At 38.0% G+C, this 23,715-nt stretch overlaps 1 protein-coding gene across 1 annotated transcript in view; it reads left to right on the top strand.

Annotated features, from left to right (window-relative positions):
• The window catches only part of ASAH2 (N-acylsphingosine amidohydrolase 2), a 113,662-nt gene that overhangs the window by 74,511 nt on the left and 15,436 nt on the right, over positions 1-23,715 (top strand). The window contains exons 15-20 of the mRNA XM_060286204.1: positions 9,223-9,338; positions 10,386-10,480; positions 12,138-12,177; positions 12,975-13,070; positions 15,754-15,849; positions 17,996-18,142. Coding sequence (XP_060142187.1) covers positions 9,223-9,338; positions 10,386-10,480; positions 12,138-12,177; positions 12,975-13,070; positions 15,754-15,849; positions 17,996-18,142 — 590 coding nt within the window. The remainder of the gene's footprint in view (positions 1-9,222; positions 9,339-10,385; positions 10,481-12,137; positions 12,178-12,974; positions 13,071-15,753; positions 15,850-17,995; positions 18,143-23,715) is intronic.

The raw sequence follows: 23,715 nt of genomic DNA on the forward strand, positions 1-23,715 counted from the left end.
ATTTTTATCTTCCTTTTGGATTCTATCTACCCCCTGGGTGTGGAGTGTTATCTCATTATGGTTTTGATTTGCATTTCCCTGAAGATTAGTGATATTGAAAACCTTTTCACGTTTATTGGCCATTGAGTTTCTTCCTTGGAGAAATGTCTGCTCATATATTTTTCTTATTTTTAAATTGGGCTACTTGTCTTCTCATTACTGAGTTGAAAGGGTTCCTTATGGGTCCCATATATGCTCTAGGGATGCCCGCTAGCTGGGCTGCTTGGGTCCTTCTGCTGTGGTGTGCTGACTACTGTGGGTGGTCTCGTAGGCTTGGCTCTACCACCCGCCCCGGGTCTGGTTGGTTGCCAGGCCCTGCCTTGTGCAGAGTCTGCTGGCCACTGCTTGGTGGGACTGGGTCATGAGGCAGCTGGCTGCAGACCCACAGGTGGCCCCTGGGCTACTGCTAGCTCACTGGTGGGCAGAGCTGGAGTCAAGGAGATCCTGGGCTGGTGTCTTCCCACTGGTGGGTGAAGCTAGGTCCTGGGGCTAGTGCCAGCGCAACTGGCAGGAAGAGCTGAGTCCTGGGGTCTGGCTACAGGGCCCAGGGTCCCAGAGCTGGTGTCAGACTGCTGGTGGGTGAGGCTGGTTCTTGACATGGCTGGCTGCAGAGTCCAGGATGTCCTAAAGCTTGTGTTGGCTTGCTGGTGGGCCGGGTCAGAGCCCACCTAGTCCCAGAGCTGGTGCTGGTCTGCTGATGGGTGGACTGAGTCTGCAGGCAGCAGGGGTACCGTTGTCCTGAGGCTGGTGTCCGCCTCACTGGTGTGTACGGCCTGATCCTGCATCCTCTGGTGGGCAGGGTTGTGTCCAGGGGTGGCTGTGGGTTCAGGGGGTGTCTTAAGGCAGCTCGTCTACTGGTGGATGGGACTGTGTCCCCACCCAGTTAGTTACTTGGCTTGAAATGTCCTAGTACGGGTGCCTGTGGGTTGGTGGGCATGGGCCTAGCTGGGTCCTGGAGCTAATAAGCTAGAGGGAGGATCCAAAATAGTATGTGGTAGAATGAGCTCCTAAAAATGGCTGCCACCAGTGTCTGTGAGCTCCAATTGACCACTGTCTCTCTGCAAGACTCTCCAAGATTAGCAGGTAGGTCTAACCCAGGCTCCTTTCAAATTATTGTTTCTGAGCCGGGTCTCGGAGCATGTGAGATTTTTGTGTGCACGCTTTATTAGTAGAATCTCCATTTCCCACAGCTCTCTGGGTCTCCTGCAAGTAAGCCCCACTGGCCTTCAAAGCCAAAAGTTCTAGTGGCTCATCTTCCTGGAAGAGAAATGCTGGGCTGGGGACACTGATGTGGGGCTCAATACCTTTGCTCCTTGGGGAGATGCTCTGAAATTGTAATTATTTTCCTGTTGCTGGGTCACCTACCCAGAGGGTATGGGTCTTGACTACCTATATCACTGTGGTTCTTCTTTATATCTTTAGTTATAGAAGATCTTTTATGGTAGGTTCTGGTCTTTTCCATCAATAAGTGGTCTGTAAATAGTTGTTATTTTGGTGTGGCCATGAGAGGAGGTGAGCTCATGGTCTTTCTACTCCACCGTTTTGGCTGATCTCCCTACTGTGGGTTGTGTTTCCACCTTCTTCATTGTGTCCTTTTAAGCACAAAAAGTTTTAATCTTGATGAAATCAAAATGGTCTATTTTTGCTTTTGTGTCTCATGCTTTTGGTGTCATACTTAAGTATCCTTTGCTAAATTTGATGTCATGAAAACCTACCCGTTTTCTTCTAGAAGTTTTATGGTTTTAGCTCTTATATTTAGATCTTTGAGCTATTTTGAGTTAGCTTTTATATATGGTGTGAGGTAACAATCCACCTTCATTCTTTTCCTTGTGGCTATCCAGTTATTACAGCACCATTTGTTGAAAGGCTGTTTTTTTTAACCCATTGAATGGGCTTGGCACACTCATTGAAAATCAGTTGACCATAGATTCATGGTCTTATTTCTGGATTCCCAATTCTATTCCGTTGATCTGTGTTTATTTTTTGTGCTAGTATCACCCTTTAAAAAAAGAAAAATCATTCCTTTTTTATAGCTAAGTAGTATTCCATGGTTCGTATCACCCTTTCTTCATTACTATTGCTGTGTAGTAAGTTTTGAAATCAGGATATATGAGTCCTCCTACTTTGTTCTCCTTTTTCAAGATTGTTTTTGCTATTCTGAGTCCTTTGCAATTCTATTTAAATTTTAGAATCAGTTTGTCAACTTCTACAAAGAAGTCAGCTGAGATTCTGATTGCAATTGTATTGAATCTGTAGATTAAATTGAGGAGCACTGTAATCTTAACAATTTTAAGTCTTCTAATCCTTGAACATGGATGTTTTCCTATTTATTTAGGGCACGGAGTAAAGGGAGAACTCTCCTGTGCTATTAAAGTGGTATATCACATTCATTTATCCACATTTTTTGAACCATTCTTGCATCCCAGGAATAAATCCCATTGATCATGGTGCATGATCATTTTAATGTGCTATTGAATTCAGTTTGCTAGTATTTTGCTTGGGATTTTGGCTTCTATATTCATCAGAGATATTGGCCTTTTTTTTTTTTTTTTCCTCATAGTGCCCTTATATGGCTTTGGTATCAGGGTAATGTTCGCATCATAAAGCAAATTTGGGAGTATTCCCTCCTCCTTAATTTTTGAGAAGAGTTTGAGAAGAACTGGCATTAATTCTTCCGTAAATGTTTGGTTGAATTCACCAGTAAAACCATCTGATCCTAGTCTTTTTTTGTTAGGAGGTTTCTGATTACTGATTCAATCTTCTTACTCATTATTAGTCTGCTTAAAGTTTTCTATTTATTCATGATTTAGTCTAGGAATTTCTAGGAATTTACCCATTTCTTCTAGGTTATCCAATTTGGTGGTGTATAATTGCTTATAGTCATCTTTTTGTATTTCTGAGGTGTCATTTGTAATGTCTTACCTTTCATTTCTAATTTTTTGAAAAATTTGAGGCTTCTCTCTTTTTTTTCTTAGTTAGTCTAACTAAAGGTTTGTCAATTTTGTGTTTTCAAAAACCAGCTCTTCATTTTGTGGGTTTTTTTCTATTGTTTTTCTGGTCTCTATTTTATTTATTTCTACTCTGATCTTTGTTATTTCTTTTCGTCTGTTAACTTTGTGCTTAGTTTGTTCTTTTTCTAGTTCCTTGAGGTATAAAGTTAGGTTGTTTTTTTGAGATCTTTCTTAGTTCTTAATGTAGGGGTATATCACAATAAACTGCACTCCCAGAACTTATTTTGCTCTGTACAGTAAGTTTTTGGTATATTGTATTTCCATTTTTGTTTTGTTTGTTTTGAGGTATTTTTGATTTCATTTTGATTTCTTTGACCCATTAGTTGTTCAGGAGTATGTGTTTTAATCTTCACATATCTGTGAATTTTCCAGTTGTCCTGTTACTGATTTCTAGTTTCATGTCTTTGTGGTCAGAAAAGATAGTTGGTATGATTTCAATCTTCTAAATTTGCTGAGGCTTCTTTTGTGACCCTACATGATCAATACTGGAGAATGTTTCGTGCATACTTGAGAAGAATGTGTTTTCTACTGTTGTTGGGTAGAATGTTCCATATGTGTCTTTTAGGTCCAGTTGGTCTAAGATATGATTCAAGTCCAGTGTTTCCTTGTTGCTTTTCTGTGTGGATGATCTAACCACTTTTGAAAGTGGGCCATTGATGTTCCCTACTATTATTATATTGTTATTTATTTCCCAGTGCTTATAAAAGTTACGTTTGCATTATACTGTTAGTCTATTAAGTGTGTGATAACATTATGTCTTAAAAATGTACATTCCTTAATAAAAAATACTTTTATTGCTAAAAATGGTAACCATCAGCAGAGTTTTCAAGGAGTCATAATCATAATCTTTTTGCTGGTGGAGGGTCTTGCCTTGATGTTGATGGCTGCTGACTGATCAGGGTGGTGGTCGATGAAGGTTGTGGTGACTGTGGCAATTTCTTGAAATAAGACAATGATGAAGTTTTCTGCATTGATTGACTCTTTCACAAGTGATTTCTCTGTAGTGTGCAATGCATTTTATAGTACTTTACCCACAGTGGAACTTCTTTCAAAATTGGAGTCAGTTCTGTCAAACCCTGCCGCAGCTTTATCAACTAAGTTTGCATGACATTCTAAATCCTTTGTTGTCATTTCAGTGGTCTTCAGAGCATCTTCACCAGAAGATTCCACCTTAAGAAATCACTTTCTTTGCTCATTCATAAGCAGCAACTCCTCATTTGTGGAAGTTATCATCATGAGATTGCAGCAGTTAAGTCACATCTTTAGGCTTTGCTTTTAATTCTAGTTCTCTTGCTGTTATCACCACCTCTTCAGTTACTTCCTCAACTGAAGTCTTGAACCCCTCAAAGTCATCCATGAGAGCTGAAATAACTTTTTCCAAGCCCTTGTTAATGTTGATATTTTGCCCACTTTGCATGAACCATGAATGTTCTTAATGGCATCTAGAATGGTGAATCCTTTCCAGGAAGTTTTCCATTGACTTTTCCAAGATCCATCAGAGGAATCACTTTTCATGGCAGCTATAGCCTTCTGAAGTGTATTTCTTAAATAATAAGACTTGAAAGTCAAAAGTACTCCTTGATCCACAGGCTTCAGAATGGGTATTGTGTTAGCAAGCATGAAAACAACATTAATCTTGTACATCTTCTTCAGAGCTCTTGGGTGACTTGTGCATTGTCAGTGAGCAGTAATATTTTGTTTGTTTGTTTTGTTTTGTTTTTTGCGGTATGCGGGCCTCTCACTGTTGTGGCCTCTCCCGTTGTGGAGGACAGGCTCTGGACGCGCAGGCTCAGCGGCCATGGCTCACGGGCCCAGCCGCTCCGCGGCATGTGGGATCTTCCCAGACGGGGGCACGAATCCGTGTCCCCTGCATCGGCAGGCGGACTCTCAACCACTGCACCACCAGGGAAGCCCAAGCACTAATATTTTGAAAGGAATCTTTTCCTGAGCAGTAGATCTCAACAGTGGTGTTTAAATATTTAGTAAACCATCTTGTCAACAGACATGCTGTCATATAGGCTTTGTTGTTCCATTTATAGAGCACAGGCAGAGTAGATTTAGCACAATTCTTAAGAGCCCTAGGATTTTCAGAATGGTAAATGAGCATTGGTTTCAGCTTAAAGTGACCAGCTATGTTTATCCCTAACAAGAGAGTCAGCCTGACATTGACTTCTCCTCTCTAGCTAAGAAAGTCCAAGATGGCATCTTATTCCAAAAGAAGATTGTCTTGCCTACGTTGAAAATCTGTTTTTAGTGTAACCACCTTCATTCATTATCTTGGCTTATTCTTCTGGCTAACTTTCCTCAGCTTTTACATTAGCACTTGCTGTTTCACCTTGAACCTTTATGTTATGGAGATGGCTTCTTTCCCTAAAGCTCATAAACCAACCTCTGCTACCTTCAGAGTTTTCCTTTGCAGCTTCCTCACCTCTCTCAGCCTTCATAGAATTGAAGAAATTTAGGGCCTTGCCCTGAATTAGGCTTTGGCATAAGGGAATGTTGTGGCTGGTTTGCTTCTCTATCCAGACAATTAAAACATTCTCCATATCAGTAATAAGACTGTTTCACTTTCTTATTTGTGTGTTCGCTGGAATAGCACTTTTAATTTCCTTCAAGAACTTTCCTTTGCATTCACAATTTGGCTGACTATTGGTGCAAGAGAGCTAGCTTTTGTCATATCACGGCTTTCAACATGTCTTCCTCACTAAGCTTAATCATTTCTAGCTTTTGATTTAAAATGAGAGATGTGCGACTCTTCCTTCCACTTGAATACACAGAGGCCATTGTAGGGTTATTAGTTGGCCTAATTTCAATATTGTTGTGTCTCAGGGAATAGGGAGGCCTAAGGAGAGGAAGAGAGATGGAGGGACAGCCAGTCAGTGGAGCAGTCAGAACGCGTACATTTATCAATTAAGTTTTCTGTCTTAGATGGATGTGGTTGGTAGTGCTGCCAAACTATTACAGTAGTAACATCAAAGATCACTGATCAGAGATCACTGTAAGAAATATAACAATAATGAAAAAGTTTGAAATCTAGTGAGGATTACTAACATGTGATGCAATGTCATGAAGTTAGCAATTGCTGTTGGAAAAATGGCACTGATCAACTTGCTCAATGCAGGGTTACCACAAACCCTCAATTTGTAAACAAAACCCCAAACAAACAAACAGAAAAACACAATATCAGCAAAGTGCAAGAAAATGAGGTATACATGTTCTTTCATATCTTTTATGGGCTATTAGTATCCTTGCATTTCAGCTTGAAGAACTCCCTTTGGCATTTTGTGTCTCATAATTCATGTAGGCTTTCTTCATTCTTTTTCATTTTTTTCACTTTAATTGAATAATTCCTAATGACTTGTTTTGAGTTCACAGATTATTTCTTCTGCTTGATCAAATCTGCTGTTGATGCTCTCTACTGCATTGTTCATTTCCTTCATTGCCTTCTTCAGCTCCAGAATTTGTTTGGCTCTTTTTTATGGTTCTGCCTTTCTGTTGAACTCTCATTTTGTTCATAATTATTTTCTTGATTTTGTTAAGTTGTATATATTTGTTCTCTTGTAGCTTGCTGAACTTCTTTGACACAATTATTTTGAGTTCTTCTTTGACAGTTTCTAGATCACCAATTCTTCGGGTCAGTTATTGGAAAATTATTGTATCCCTTTTGTGATGTCATGTTTCCTTGATTTCTGTTGTCTCATAGAATTGCATTTGTCTGTGCATTTGATGGATCAGTCACCTCTTCCAGACTTTACAGAATGGTTTTGGTGGGGAAAGGCCTTCACCTTTGGGTGGCTGCAGAGACATTGATTGGGTGACTGTGGTTGTTCCAGCTCCAGGGCATCCCAAGTGGCATAGTCTCCATGCAGCTCTGTCAGCTGAAGTCATCATTGGTGAAGATTGCATGTGTCCTCAAAGGCCAGTACTAAGGGTATCTGCAGCTGCTGTGAGCGCTGTTGTGATCTTCAGTGGTGAAGTCTGCTGGGGACATCCTGACATCCTTTTCTCCCTTGGAGGATGTCATGGCCAAGGGCATCACTTTGGGTGCTATGTTTGGCTTCAGGTACATTCACAGTGGTGGTGGCACTGATGTCTGATATGTCGCATTCATGGAACAGTGACATACCTGAGATCTGGAGCTTGGGTGCTTGTGGAGCAACCATGCCTCCAGGGTCCAGGACACTGGCTCACCAACAGCTCTGTGCCTGAGGTATGGGCACATGTGGAGCAGCCATGGAGCTGGGGACTAGAACACGTGCATTTGCAGAGGAAAGTGGTTCTGGGGTTCAGGTCCACTTGCAGTGGCTCCAGTGCCTGAGTTACAGGTACTTGCAGGGAAGCTGCAGGTCTGGGGTTTGGAGCTCAGGAAAACATAGCGTGGTCACAAAGTTGGGGTCTGAAACATGGGCGTACATGGAACACCCATGGCTCTGGGGTCAGGGTCATGTATGGGTTTGGGGGTGGGGGACTGACAGCCCTGACTCCAGGGCAGTGGAACAGAAGCTTCTCATGAGGGAGGTACAGCATCACGTCTCTCTTCAGTGATCCATGGCAATCCATCATTGGTTACCTCAGTCATACAAGCTGCTGGTGTCTCTGTGGAGCAGTCTTCTGGGGTTTGCACTGACAAACAGGGTCCTCTTTCATGAAAGCTGTAGAGAGTCTGTTGCAGAGGCTGTTCAGGTTCTCAGTGGCAAGGGTTTCCAGGGTCTTCCGCAGAGCAGAGGCCACTGCAGCAAATGATGGCATCTGTTATGTGGCTGGTACTGATATCTTCTGCCCTTCTTCGTTCCTAGCCATCTTGAGATGTCTCAGATAAGCCAACCTTCCCAGTGACCCTTTTCATGTGGTTATTCTGTTTTGCTCCACTGTGTTGCTGTAGGTTTTTAGTTGGACTCTTGAGCCTTCCCAGAGCTATTTTCTTTTGTGGATAGCTAATTATTGTATTCTGTGGGGAGATGAAAGCTGATATCTTCTACTTTGGTATCTTGCTGAGGTCATCTCCTTTCTTTATAAGGGCATTTAAAGCTATCAATTTCCCTACGGGAACTGCTTTCACTGCATTCTATAAGTTTTGATATACTGTGTCTTCATTTGCATTCATCCGAAACTGTTTTTATATTTTCTTTTGATTTCTTTTTTGACCATTAGCTATTCATAATCATGTTGCTCAATTTCCACATATTTGTGAGTTTATCAAATTTTCTTCTGTTATTTATTTCTAATTTCATTACATTGTGGTTGAAAACATACTTTGTATTATTTATACTTTAAAACATTTATTGAAGTTTGTTTTATGGCCAGCATATGGTCTATTTTAGATAATGTTCCATATGCACTTGAGAAGAATACATATTATGCTGTTGTTGGATGGAGCCCTTTGTTAGTATCTGTTAGGTCTAGTTGGCTTCTAGTGCTGTTCAAATTTTATACTTCCCTATTGGTCTTCTCACTCGTTGTTCTATCTGTTATTGAAAGTGAGTTATTGAAGTTCCAACTATTATTGTTGATTGTTTCTCCCTTCATTTCTGTCAGTTTTGTTTCATGTATTTTTGTACTCTGTTATTAGGTTCATATATGTTCATAGTTGTTATATTTTCCTAATGGATTATAGGTTCTGTGTTCTTAGGTTTTGTAGTTAACATAGCTTTTCCCCAGATTATGGGTGTTACGCTTGATGGTTGTTTTTATTGCTCGTGTGTGTGTGTGTGTGTGTGTGTGTGTGTGTGTGTGTGTGTGTACATAATTAAGTGGAGATTCAAGAGTGGGTCTTTAGAGACCACAAGTCAAACAACTGGTACTTCACGTTGGAGGTGTTTTTTTTATAGTTTTCAAAATAAGAAAAAGGTGATTCAGTTCATAGACCTACATTTAATTATATCATATTTTTTATTTGCAAAATGGTTGAGAAAGAGCAATAAAAAAAATTAAGGTTGTAGAACATATATATTCTTTTATTCTGTCAACCACACTGAGGTCTAATTAAACAACGGCTCCTACTTTAAGATGTACAGGAAATCTTGCCTCTTCTATTATGCAACTGTTTGGAATCATTGAACAACAACCTCGATAAAATCTCTCAAAGTCCTAAAAGCATTGTTGTACAACATTTGTCAAAATGATGATATTTTTCAGAGGGTTGGAATCATATTAATCATAACATTCCTAATAGGGACAACAGTAGGGGATCCATCGTGGGACAGTATTCGGGATCAGGCCCTGGGCAAGCCATCTGAAGAAATCAAAGAATGCCAAAAACCAAAGCCAATCCTTCTTCATACTGGAGAGGTAATACATTTTGATTATCATGGTGAAATTAGTATATCGTTAATTTTACATTTATGAATTATCAGATATGAATAGTAGCTCTGTGTTGAATAGTAGATCTGTGTGTTATTCAGATGTTCCCATACCAAATTTTTAATATTAAAAAATATGGATGCTATAAGTGTAACTCTAAGAAATAAGGGTTATGATTATTAAAGACACTGACTTAGAGTTTTACATCTATAGTAAATAAATGAAGCAATTAGAACAGTGGAAAAGGAAGAATAAGAGTAACATTTTTCTTATTCAGGATTTGTTTATGTTGACTCCAGGATAGGAGTGAACACAGAATTCTTTGCAGAGAAAAATATCTCAGGTTATTTTCTCACAACTCAGGCAACATTATTAAGTAAAGCAATATTCTTTAAATGCTCTTTGGAACATGGATTTTCATATTCATACAGTGTTCATACTATCATGGATTTTTGATGTAGAAAAAATTTTTAAATAGAGTTTTTTTCTAATATTTAATTAAAATTCTCCAGGAAGAAGAAAGAGAGGAAACAAAGGATTAGAGGGAAAGATTCTACTAATCTGAATATGGTAAAGGATAGATTCTCTTGGAGAAAACCTAAAAAGTAAGGCAAGACTTGGTAACTGAAGATTTAAAGTAAAAAGAAATCATTAACTTAAGCTATTCCAAATGACGGTAATTTCTTATTCATCTTGTATAAAGATAGTCACCATGGTAATATAGGAGAACACTTGGTTATCTATTACACATTGTGATTCCACAATGATAAATCCATTAGAAATTTCATTGATGAGAAAATAAGTCCAGGTTAATGGGACACTGGTATATAAGATTTACATCTTATTATTATTGAATAGATAGAATATTTAATACTACATGAATTAGAAAAGAAATATGATATTAGGATAAGACACCCCAAAACAGCTGGAAACATTTAAAATCCTTTAATAAAGGAACTTCTATGAGCAGCGTCAGTCTCTTGACAATAGAAAGAATAATATTCTTAACACAGTTTTCATGCTTTTGGTTCTTAGCTGTCAAAACCTCATCCCTGGCACCCAGATATAGTTGATGTTCAGATTATTACTCTTGGGTTCTTGGCCATCACTGCCATCCCTGGGGAGTTTACGTAAGTTCCTGTTTTTCTTTTTGTAGTTACACATGTAACTGTTTTGGATGTGTTTCTGTTGGGATCACTTCTTATCATGGGCAGATAATTCTGTACTGACTCCTTTGTATCCTACTGTGCTATGTTTGGCGACGGTGACAAATATTCCCACCCTCTTTTGGTGGGGCCTCTGAAGAATGAATCTCTCTCTGCCTGTTACTAGTGGGTAACTTGAAGTAAACAGAAAAATTTGAAAAGTTATCATTCCAATAAAATTATGCAGTGATTTATTATGTCAGTAGAAAGACTTTAAATAATATTAAAACATAGGGTCGTGAAACAATCGATTTAGGTATTAGAAGCATGGAAGCATATTTTAAATCCGCTCCTTATGCCATATTTCCTATCTTAGTAAGTAGCAATTTTTTATCTTTTCATTGCTCAGGCCCTAAATCTTAGAGTCATCCCTGAATTCTCTCTTTTTCAGTTTTCCCTGCTTTCAATCCTTCAGCAAATTCTGTATGTTCTATTCAACAGTTTCCATCATTCTTCCCCTCCCCACCCCCCAGCCCCAACCTGGGTCTAAGCCACCATTATCTCTCCCCTGGATTTTACTGCAATAACCTCCTGTCTCACCTTCTTGCTTCTCCCTCACTCCTCTATAGTCTTTCCTCAACATTATAGCCAGAGTAATCCCTGTAAAGCATAAGTCAAATCATGTCACTACTCAAAACCTTTCAATGGCTTCTAACTCTCCAGAGAAATTCTCAAACGCTTGTAATATCCGACAGGGCCCTATGTGATCCTCTCTTCAGCAAGCTCTCTGATCTGATTTCATACCACTCCCCCTTGATCACCCCTGCTGCAGCCACCTTGGCTTCAGTGCCGTTCCCAGACTACCAAGCACGCTTCTATTTTAGGGCTTTCGAATTTACAGTTCCTTCCACCTGAAACACTTACCCTCCATTTATCCCCATGGCCAAGTCTTTTATTCCTTCAATTCTCTGCTCAAAACTCTAACAGAGATGCCAGTCTTGCTTACATGATATAACATTGTCTTTACCCCCCCACCACTCCTACCACCACCACATCACTACAGCATCAGCACGAACACCACCATCCCCACAATGACCACCACCATCCTCTTTCATCCTTATCCTACTTTATACTCTGCATAGCACTTACAGTCATCTCACTTTTTTATTTGCTTGTTGACCATCTTCCCTCCCTAGAATGTCAGCTTCATACTGTTGAATCCTTAGCAGTTTGAAGTGGGTCTGGTATGTGGTAGGTGTCCAATATTTTACTGAAGGATTAAATGAATGAATGAAATAGTAAGTTCTTTGTAGGCAGGAACAGTACACTCTCTACTTGCCTCAGCTGTTATTAAATAGAATGCAACCTATTGTTGACTCAGTGAATGGAAAGTGATTGGGATCTTTTGCCAGTGATATTCATTGATTCTGTTTTCCTCCTTCAAGTTGTCTGTTTTCACTTTAGGATTTGTTTTGAAGATACGGCAGTGAGGAAAAAAGCTCAACTTTAACTTGCATGGTTTCTGTACACTTTACTATTGTTAGCCAGGCTAACATTTTGGCTTTCACTACAAGTCTTTCTGTGTACCTTGTGTACATTCTGAATAGGAAAACACTCTGATAATTCTGCTTTCTTGACTCAGGACCATGTCTGGACGAAGACTTCGGGAGGCAGTTCAAGAGGTAAATTAAAAACGAAATAAAATATCCATATGCATTTTTATTTGGAAAAGAGAAAAAAATTCCCTGTCCCTGTGATCTGGCACCTTTTAAATTATTCTTTGCAAAGATGACGAGAGTTTTACACATCTTGAAAATAACGGCTGGAGGTGAAAATGAAATATTAATGGCATAAGAACAAACTTAAAAAATATAAGAGAACTATAGTAAGATTAAAATATTTCATTTGTATTTATGTACGAATAATTTAAAAATTGATAATGGTTTTATGGATTCAGTAGTAAATGACCCCAAGTACATTAGTATCTTATAGTCCTGTGTAAATAAAAATCTAACACATGTTTAAAATGCTGTATTTTATTTATATTTGTGATTTTCTTTACATTCAGAAAGTATTGTAAATGGTTCTAAGATGACATAATCAACAAATGTTTTATTATTTGGAGCTGGAAATAACTCCTGTGGTTAGCTAATATGTTCCCATTATACTTTTTTGGAAATTGGTAAAATATCTGTATTTTGGTAATAAGAAGATTCTGCATCTGCAAATGCAATCGTTAAGATGTTTGGAGATCCATTGACTTGCCCAACTATAGTGCAGAGTTATGGCTTTAAGTTTTCCTAAGGGATCCTTAGATACTCCTGTACTCCTAGGCAGTTTAGATCATTAGGAAAAATATTGTTAAGATATTTATCTTACACTAATGATTCATATTTATAATTGTATGTTAAGTATAAGTAGGATGATAATACACTATAAGATGAAGAGTAATTTTATTGCACTCTCCCTTTCCCCCTAGGAATTTGCAACTTATGGGATGCTGAATATGACTGTTGTTATTTCGGGTCTTTGCAATGTATATACACACTACATTACCACCTATGAAGAATACCAGGTAAAATTAAAAGTTCTCATCATTTAAATGAATTATACCCTGGTCAAGACTATTGCGTCAAATGCAGAATTTCTTTGTGGACTTCCTCAATCATGTTTTTGAGAGGTGATTTTGTTTTAGGGCTGGTAAGAGAATGATAAGCCAGAGGTTGTATTTGGGAGTTCTAGGTTGACCATTTCCAACTTCAGGTCAAAATTCTAGTCTCACTGACTTCCACTTTCCCTGAAATAAATTACTCTGTCAGGGGCACTGATAATAAGCCTGGGTTATGGCATACAACATTCCTAACTCTATCCTTAATACTTCTGGTGCCTTAAACTTCTGTAGAACCTGGGAAAAACTCCCATTGATAGCTTCTGTTTATTGAGTGCACTGGCTAAGCACCTTGCAAATGTGATCTTGCATAATCCTCACAATTAGCCCTGACTGAAGTAGGGGATTATTATATCCATGATACAGATTAAGAAACAGAGCCTCAAAAAAATTAGGGAGGCTGCTGCCTGGTAATGCGTTTTTGTTTACAAATAGTACAGAAAGTAGCCCAAGTACTTTTAAACAACAGTAGTTAAAAATGTGAAAATGGTGTAGAGTTCCACAATTAATGGTTTCTAATACATCTGCAGGTATAACTTGGCAATCCATACTGTGGCACACAGGCTACCCCTTGACAAATACTCAGTAATTCCAGCAGTAGAGTCTGCCCTGCTGCCCTCTGTTGACTTTACTGAAGGGTCTCTGCCTTCTAGGAAATCCTGTTGAATAAAGGTTCTTAACTGGGGTAAACTTAGATGTGAATAAGTTTTCACGTATCCACTTTTTCATTTATCTGTAACTGTCTTTTAGCATCTCTTTCAATTATGAATGTAGGCAACAAATGACAGAATATTAGCTGTACCTCTGACTTTTGTCACCAGTAGGAACCATGAATATTTTTCATATCACAAATAGTTACTGCACGTCTGGAAATACCTTTTACTCTCATTGCTATTTTAAAATCACAGTAGTTATTAGATCTGCTACTAGATCTTGTTATTCAGTAGCATCATACAGAAGCACAAACATTACTCTATTGCAAAATTGGTTTATTATTGTTTGATTTCAGTTGAATGGGTTTCCTTTGTCAATCCATGTATTTTATTTTATGTGTTTAGAAATGTTGCTCTGAAAGGGGTCCATAGGCCTCAACGGACTGCCAAAGTAGTCCAAGGTGCAAGTAAAGTTAGGAACCCCTACTAGCTAGTCTCCTGGTTAGGGACATGAAAAGATTAGTATTAATTAACTAATTAACTTATTCAGTCAACAGATATGTTTTGTGAGAGATACTGTACTAGCCACTATCTGGGCATAACAATGCCTTGCCCTCAAGACCACTAGAATTTATGGGCCAGTAAAAGACATAGAAGAAAGCAGACGATTACACTTCTGTGAAAGGGATGCACAAGGTGTTGTGAAAACGAAGAGAAAGAGCACCAGTTTAGACTGGGTATTTGAAGTTGGGGACTGGCAGATTTTCACGAAGATGTAGAATTTGTCCAAGTTATTGAGAGTGAGTAAGGACTAATTAAGCAAATAAAAGTTAGGGAGGGTGTTCCATATTGAGGGAGCTACATACACGAAGGTCCAGAGGGGCAGACTTAGTATATTTAAGGGGCCATAATTAGTTGAGTACCATGGAATTAGCATGATGACGGTAGTGAGACAGGGACTAGAGTGGGAGGCAAGGGTTAGATCGATGGAGAGTCTTTTATGCTGTGCCTCAGAGCTTTGATCCAATAAGGAAGATTTTGGGGAACTGCAGTAGAATTTAGAGGAAAGAATGCTCTGTTGAAATCTGTAATTTAGAAAGCTCACTAGGCTGGCAGTGTAGGAAATGAATTGGAAGGACAAGTGTAGAGGCAGAGAACTGATGAAGAAGCTGTAGTTATGATCTGGGTGAGAGCTAAGGGTTTGACCAAGGTAAAGCAGTAAAGAAAGAGGAAAATGAAAAAATTCAAGAGATGTTAAGTAATGATGACTTGGAGACTTATAGGATATAGGATGAAGGAGAGAGAGGGGTCTAAGCTGACTGCAAGATGATCCTGGCATGGGAGACTGGAAGGATGGCCTTCACTGAGATGAAGAATGTTGCAGGGAAAGCTGATATATTTGGAGTGATGAGTTCCAGGTTAGATTTGATGAATTGGAGGTTTCTGTGGAACAACCAAAGCCTTGGCGCTCAGGTAAAAGGAGTTGTATTTGGTTCCATTTTATAGTTCTATGATGGGTTAAATGTCCTTCTCCAGATAGTTCCATCACCCCCCAGTTTATCCAGGAGTTACTAAGACTCTTATTTTTCCTCATTTTTTTCTCCTGCTGTACTCTTTAGGGGAAAACATTTATATTACAAGTACTTAAGATACACAAAAACTCAGGAGCTATTACTCTCTTTCAGGTTAACTGGACGGTTGGTCCAAATGGCATAAGCCAGGAGAATTCTTCACTGCCTTGAACAAGCAGTTGATGGGAGCCATTTACTTTTGCTGGTAAATGGAAATGCCCACTCTCCTTTGTCATAAGTAGTCTTGAATTATGTCAGTTTGGATTATGCAAGATGTGCAGTCATCACCCCTCACTAAAATGCAACACCTCTGTAAATGGATCGAAATAAGCAGAATGGTATGACTCTGTTCTGCCTCTCCTGCAGGCTCAGCGGTATGAGGCAGCATCCACAATTTATGGACCACATACTCTGTCTGCTTACATCCAGCTTTTCAGAGTCCTTGCTAAGGCCATTGCTACGGTAATCAAAAATTGTATGTTTATGTGTCTCAGGGGTGGGGAGATGCAGAGGGAAGCAAAAAAGACCTTAGCTTTGAGTGTTCAGTTTCTTTGAAAATCTTTATATTTAAAAATATTGTAGCTGTGAGGTATCTCTAAGAAGTGAAACTGGTAAAATAAATTCAGAGTCAGTTAACATCTTTTGGTAATGACCATTTTTCATACCTATTATCCTCCCAATCACCTTGTGAAGTATGGAGGTATTTTTCCCCATTTTTCAGATGAGCAAATAGGTTCAGAGATGAGAAGTGACCAAGCTTACTATAACTGTGAGTTGAACCAGTGCTCTCTAATCTTGGTCATTTTCTCTCCAGTTGCTTCCTGAATTGAGTGGTTTATCAGTTCTGAGATGCCCATTTTCCATATTATAACATCTCTGAAATTGGGATGTATTGGGTTGGCCAAAAAGTTCATTCGGTTAATGAATACGTTGTTTGATAAAGTTCTTGGTGAAAATGAAAAATGTCTTTTACTTTTACCTAAAACTGAAGAAGCTTTTTGGCCAACTCAATATCTTCCAATCAAAGGAATCTTACAATTACAGTTAGTAGCATGTTTTCACTTTCTTGGTGGTTCAAAAATAATAATAGTTATTATAATCAATAGAGCCTTAGGTTTGATAAAGTACAACAGTGTCTTGGAATGTACACACACATTGTATCTACCTAAAATCTGTACACCTAAATAAGTTTACTTAAAGGAACTCCACTTGTGTAAATCTTCCCTCTGGCATATAGTTTATGTATGAAGCTTCACTCTGGTGTCAAAAGATTAGTCAATAAGCAGGATAAGGACTTTAATGTGATAAATGGACCCTTGTACAATACCACATAAGCCCCAATAAAGGCTGTGAGGCAATGATGGCATAGCAAAGACAATAAAGCCCTTTCACAGAAAGAGCTTGGATATATTAAATTGAAACAAAACTGCTGTTTCTGTAGGTCAAAATAGTGAAATATGGGCAATTTCATATGTCTCCATCTAATTAGTTATTGACTATGTATTTGAAGTTTCAGTACAAGGTATTTACTTCAGATATATTTTAATTATCAGGTTATTGTTTTATCATAATATTCTTTTCAATTTTAGGTCTGATACTTTTTTAAAAAACAGAACTATTTTTAGTTTTCATCATAAAAGCTAACTATTTGTAGAATATTCAGATTATACAGAAAAGTATAAACCTCTAACCCATCTCTAGAGATAACCACTGTTTAACTTTCATGCAATTACAGGTTTATAGCTCTTCCCATGGAAGTAGAGTCATCAAATTTTATAGTGATATTTAGGAAGAAAAGTGTGATTCATTTTGTGGAAATTTGTTTCAGAATTTTACAGTTACGTGTCTAAGAATATCTGTGTGATCTTGGGGAAAAAAAACCCACTGAGTATCTGCAAGCTTATCTTCCCATTTGCAAAATAAGAATGATAACGAGTAGGTTATGTGGCTGCTGTCAAGATTAAACATATAAAGCAAGGATTAAAGTACATCAAATCTATATGAGGACTATTTAAAATTTGAGATTAGAATTTTGGTGACACTATTAAAGGTGGCAAATTTTGTGGAAAGTATAGATTAAACCAGTCATGATACAGGCTGATCTTAACTTTTAAATTAAAAATATATTTATTATATTCTTTAATGAGCACAGAGAAGGATTTAGGAAAAAACTTGGTAGTGACTTTGGATAAGAGAGACTCAACACTTTTTAAACCTTAAAAGAATGATTACAGTGTCATGTTACAGAGGCTTATCATGTGTTGCTGTCCAGAGTCATACAGTTAAAGAATGGCTGTCCCAGAATCTAAACTCGTGGAGCATGATTCCTAGCTTACACTCTAGATTATACTGCCTAGGGGAGTGAAAGTGTTACCTGTGACTGACGCTTTCTTCTAGTCACAAAAGTTAAAATTATGGACATCTAGGCTCCTATTTCAGCAGAGTTCCGCTCGCATTTTGTTGCAGTTGTTAGCTCTTGGGAAGAGGGAGAGGGAGTGGGAAAGTGAGTGTGTATGTGTTTGCTTTAATGAAGGCATTTTTGGGAATCTGGGGGGAAGGGTCTTGACGCTACATTGTATGCTTCTTAAGCAAATGCTCTCTGTTCTAGGATACAGTAGCCAATCTGAGCAGCGGTCCAGAGCCTCCATTTTTCAAAGACCTGATGGCCCCATTAATCCCTAATGCTGTGGATAGAGCGCCTGTAGGCACAACTTTTGGGGATGTCCTGCAGCCAGCCAACCCTAAATACAGAGTGGTAAGACTCGCAAAGAGGTCTTAGGATCCTTCAGAAGACTGTGTGGGGATGGGGGGAAAGATGTTTAATGTCACCACCTGCGTCAAATCATGCCTCGGACCAGCTGTTAGCAATAATTTAGAAAATTGTTCTTATCTCTGCAGAGGCTCTGAAAACATGAAAATGGGGAAGTATTTATTTTTCAGTTGGTAATTGTGGAAAATTGAATTTCTAAAATTCAAATTATTCCTTTTCTTTTTAAAGGGATTGTCCTGGAACCATTCATTGTAGCATAGAAAAGTTGTCTATGATATGTCAAGGATAGGAAAAGCACATAGAAATGAAACAGGATTTCTACCACTACTATCTGATATAGATCTTGTGTCTTGCAACTTTGCTAAATCATTTATTAGTTCCAATAGATATTTTTGGTGTGGATTCCTTAGAAATGTCTATGTATAGTATGTCATCTGTGAATAAGAACAGGTTTACTTATTCCTTTATGAATTTCTTTTGTGGATGCCTTTTAATTATTTCCTTATTGCACTGGCTAGAGTCTCCAATGCAACGTTGAAAAGAAGTTGTAAGACTGGACATCCTTATCTTGTTTCTAATCTTAGGAGGAAAAGTATTCAGTCATTAAGTATAATGTTTTCTTTAGAATTTTTGTAGATGCCCTTTATCAGGTTAAAAAAATTCCCTTCTATGTCTAGTTTGTTGAGAGCTTTTATGAAGAAAAGGTGTTGAAGTTTTTCAAATCCTTTTCTGTGTCTACTGAGGTGATCATGTGGTTTTTGTTTTTTATTCTATTAATAGGGTGTATTGTATTGGTTGATTTAAGATATTAAATAAATACCCTTTAGTAATGGTATATAATACTTTTTACATGTTCTTAAATTTGGTTTGCTAACATTTTTCTAAAGAGTTTTGTACTCATGTCCATGAGGGGCATTTGTAGTCTTCTTTTCATGCGTCGTCTTTGTCTGCCCTTGGTATCAGGGTGACACTGGTCTCAGTAAAGGATTAGAAAGTGTTTCCTCTTGTATTTTCTGAAAATGTATGCAAAAGATTGATGTTATTTCTTCCTTAAATATTGGATGAGATTTACCAGCAAAGTCATTTGAATTTGGGCTTCTTTTTATGGCAAAATTTTAAATCACTAATTCAGTTCCTTTACTCGTTTTAGGCCTATTCAGATTTTCTGTTCTTGAGTCAATTATGTGTCTTTCTAAGAGTTTACTTTGTCTTTAGGAATTTTCCCATTTCATATAATTGTCTAATGTGTTGGGATAAACTTGTTCATAATAGTCCCTTATAATTCTTTTAATTTCTGTAAGGTCAATAATGATGTCCCCTCCTTCTGCCTGATTTTGCTGACTTATGTCTTCAAAGAGCCATCTTTTAGCTCCATTGGTTTTATCTGTTTTTCCATTTCACTGATTTTTGGTCTAGTGTTTCATTTCTTTCCTTCCGCCTGCTTTGATTTTATTTTGCTCTTCGTACACCCTCTTCTTTTGCATTTCTTAAGGTGGATGCTTAGGTTATTTTTATGTTTTAGTGTCCTTTTTTAATTCCTCTGTTGGTTTTTTACTATGTACATTTTTAGCTGTTTTCCTGGTAGTTATTTTAGGGACTTGAAAAAGAACTCTGTTTCTTCTCTTTACACTCCACTCTCAATACTTCTGACAGCAGATGTGTGGAGGTTTCCACCCACCAAGTAACTCTCCAGTTCTCTGTGGACACCAATTTGATGTCCTACAATTCAATTCAATTCTGATGGTATTTACTTGGGGTTGGCACAGATCCCACAGGTTAAGGGCTCAGTCCCACTAGACTGCACCCTCCCCCTCACCTCCCGCTCCCCATACACACATATTTCAGACACCAGTGGCAAATCCAAGTTGTCACCTGTGCTTCTAACAGCCTGGCTATAAATTGGAGATTCCCATGACCTCCTCCTCAGGTTTAATGACTTGCTAGAATAGCTCACAGAGTTTAGGAAAATAGTTTACTTACTAGATTACCAGTTTATTATAAAAGGTTACAACTTAGGAACAACCAGTGGAGAGGTGCATAGGGCAAGGTATGGGGGAAAGAATGCAGAGCTTCTTCAGCCATGCCACCTTCCCAGAGTCTCCACATATTCACCAGCCTGGAAGCTCTCCAAACCGAAAACTTTAGGAATTTTTGTGGAGGCTTCATTATGTAGCCATGATTGACTAAATCATTGGCCATTGGCAGTTAACTCAACCTCCAGCTCTTTTCCCTTCCCTGGAGATCAGGGGGTTGGAGTTGAAAGTTCTAACCCTCCAATCACAGCGTTTGTTTGCCCCCATTCTGAGGTTATGCATAAGTCTGCAGCCACCAGTCATCTTAATAGCATACAAAAGACACGTTAGCGGAGATTCCAAGGATTTTATGAGCTGTGTGCTGGGAAATGGGAGCAGAGACCAAATATATATATATATATTTATATCTCACGTCACAGAGCTATAATATGCATCTTAACTAACCACAGCCGACTTTAATATAATACTAACTTAATTCTAAAAAATACAAAAAGATTCTTCCCAAATATCTTTTTTCCCTTTCCCATTTTTGGTGATATTGTCACATATTATATCTACATGTAAATGTAATAATACAGTGTTACAATTATTGTTTTATAAAAGCTTATGTCTTTTAAAGACATTAAAAAAATCTATGAAAAAGTATATTTAGGGCTTCCCTGGTGGCGCAGTGGTTGAGAGTCCGCCTGCCGATGCAGGGGACACGGGTTCGTGCCCCGGTCCAGGAAGATCCAACATGCTGCGGAGCGACTGCGCCCGTGAGCCATGGCCACTGAGCCTGTGCGTCCGGAGCCTGTGCTCCGCAACGGGAGAGGCCACAACAGTGAGAGGCCCGCGTACCGCAAAAAAAAAAAAGTATATTTATAGAAAAATTTTATTTACCTACATATTTACCAGTTCTGGTACTCTTTATTACTTTTTAAGAATTTGTATTATCATCTAGCATCATTTTCTTTCAGCTGAAAGGACTTCCTGTAGTATTTCTTGTAAGACAGTTATACTAACAACAAATTCTCTCAGCCTTTGTTTATCTGGAATGGATTTATCTTATCTTTGAAGAATGGTTTTGCTGCATTCTTGATTGAAAATTTTTTTCTTTTATTACATTGATATGTTATCCTGTTACTTTCTGTACTTCACTCTCTAATGAAAAGTCAATTGTTAATTTTATTGTAATTTCTCTGTAAGAAATGAATCACTTTTGCTGCTTTCAAAATTTTCTTTTTGTCTAAGTCTACCACTAGTTTGCTACAATATATCTAAATGTGAATCACTTTGTGATTATCCTACTTGGAATTTGTTGAGTTCCTTGGATCTATAAGGTAACATTCATCAAATCTGGGAAGTTTTCAGCCATTATTCCTTCAAAAAGTTTTTTGTTCCTTTCTCTCTTTCTTCTAGTTTTGGAACTTCTGTTTTGTGAATGTCAATATACTCGATGTTGTCCCACATGTTTCTGAGGCTCTGTTAATTTTACTTCAATCTCTCTTTCCCTCTCTATTCTTCATATAAGATAATTTATGTTGATAAATTCTAGTTCACTTATTCTTTCTTCTGTCATCTCACATTTGCTGTGAAATCCCTTTAGTGAATTTTTCATTTCAGTTGTGATTTTCAACTCCAGAAAATTCTCTTCACTGTGTCTCTGTTTGTTAAATCATTATCATTATACTTTCCTTTAGTTCTTTAAACCTGATTTATATTAGTTCTTAGAACATTTTAATAACAGCTCCTTTGAAGTCTTTGCTAAATCTAACATCTGGGGACACAGAGAAGCAGTTTTGATTGTTCCTTTTTTCCCCTTAGTATGGATGATACTTTCTTGTATGCACATCTCATTTCATTGTTGTTGTTTGAATACTGCATGTTTGTTGATATATTGTAGCAACTCTGGATTCTAGCTTCACTTCCCCACCCCAGAGTTGTTATTTTCGTTTATTTGTTTGCTCATTTAAAACTTGACTGGACTAATTAGTAAAGTCTGTCTCTCTCACAGTGTATGGCTGCTATATCTTTGCTCAGTTTTTTATACTTGATTTTAAGTCTCACTCTCAAGTGTTGCTTCTGTGATCACAGAACTTAATGTTCAGCTGGATATTGTTCAGAGTTTGTATTTAGGTGGCTCAAGGAGTAAGAATTTCAATCTCTTCTGATGGAACTGTGTGGGCTAGGGTTTGCATTCAAACTTCAGACCATTTTCAGTTTTCCCCAAATTTTAATTTCCACTGGGGTCTCTTGTATCTCCTCTGCACATACATCCAGACATTAGCCAGGGATATATGAGTGGTTTGGGCCTGCTCTCTTCTCTGTGTATGATCATAGCCTCTGATTAGTCCAGGATAGGATAAGAGCTTATTAAAACCATGACAGTTATCTTCCCCACAAACTATTAAATCACCAATTACCAGTCTAGCCACTATCCCTCAATGTTTGCCTTCCACTGAGATCACCACTTTAAATGGCTATGTTCCAAATTAAGTAAGTTCCTTCTGGCAGCAGCAGAAAAGCTGTTGATTTTATGGCCTTCCCTGCTCTGGTTGAAATATAGTACTACAGAGGATGAGAGCAACCCTGGTAAGAACACCAAAAACTTGCACTGTGCTTACCACTAAGTTTAGTAGTTTTAATGAACAAACATTTCTCAGCTTTTGGTTGATAATTGAAGTGCTAAAATGGTTATTTTTAGAGTTACATATGATCCAGCAATCCCACTCCTGGACATATGTCCAGAGAAAACTCTAAAATGATATAGGCACCCCAGTGTTCACAGCAGCACTATTTACAATAGCCAAGATATGGAATGGAAGCAAACTAAATGTCCATTGACAGATGAATGAATAAAGAAGATATGGTATTATATAATATACAATAGATACTACTCAGCCATAAAAAAGAACGAAACAATGCCATTTGCAGCAACATGGATGGACCTGAAGATTATCATACATATCAGTGTATGATATCACTTCATATCAGTGAAGTAAGTCAGACAGAGAAAGACAAATATCATATGCTATCACTGATATGTGGAATCTAAAATATGATACAAATGAAATTATTTACAAAAGAGAAACATACAGACATAGAAAATAAACTTTTGGTTACTAAAGGGGAAAGTGGGGAGGGAACAAATTAGGAGTTTGTGATTAGCAGATACAAACTACTGTATAGAAAACAGATAAACAACAGGGTCCTACTGTTGCACAGGGAACTATATTCAGTATCTTGTAATAAGCTATAATAACCTATAATGGAAAAGAATATGAAAAAAAGTATATAACTGAATCACTGTACACCAGAAACTAACATGACATTGTAAATCAACTATTTCAAGAGGTAAAATAAAATTTAAAAATGGTTATTTTTGACAGTGTTGTCTATTTACATAGTTGCTTTTTAGGGAGGGGACCTACTGACCTCCTCACTCTTTCATGTCAGAAACGTCTGTTCTATACCACTACTGTTTGAATTGGCACATTATATTTGTAGTGGGGTTGTCTCTCATAGTTAAGGTGAGTGTGACTA

The sequence above is a fragment of the Globicephala melas genome, chromosome 16, assembly GCF_963455315.2.
Source record: "Globicephala melas chromosome 16, mGloMel1.2, whole genome shotgun sequence".
NCBI classification, from domain to species: Eukaryota; Metazoa; Chordata; class Mammalia; order Artiodactyla; family Delphinidae; genus Globicephala; species Globicephala melas.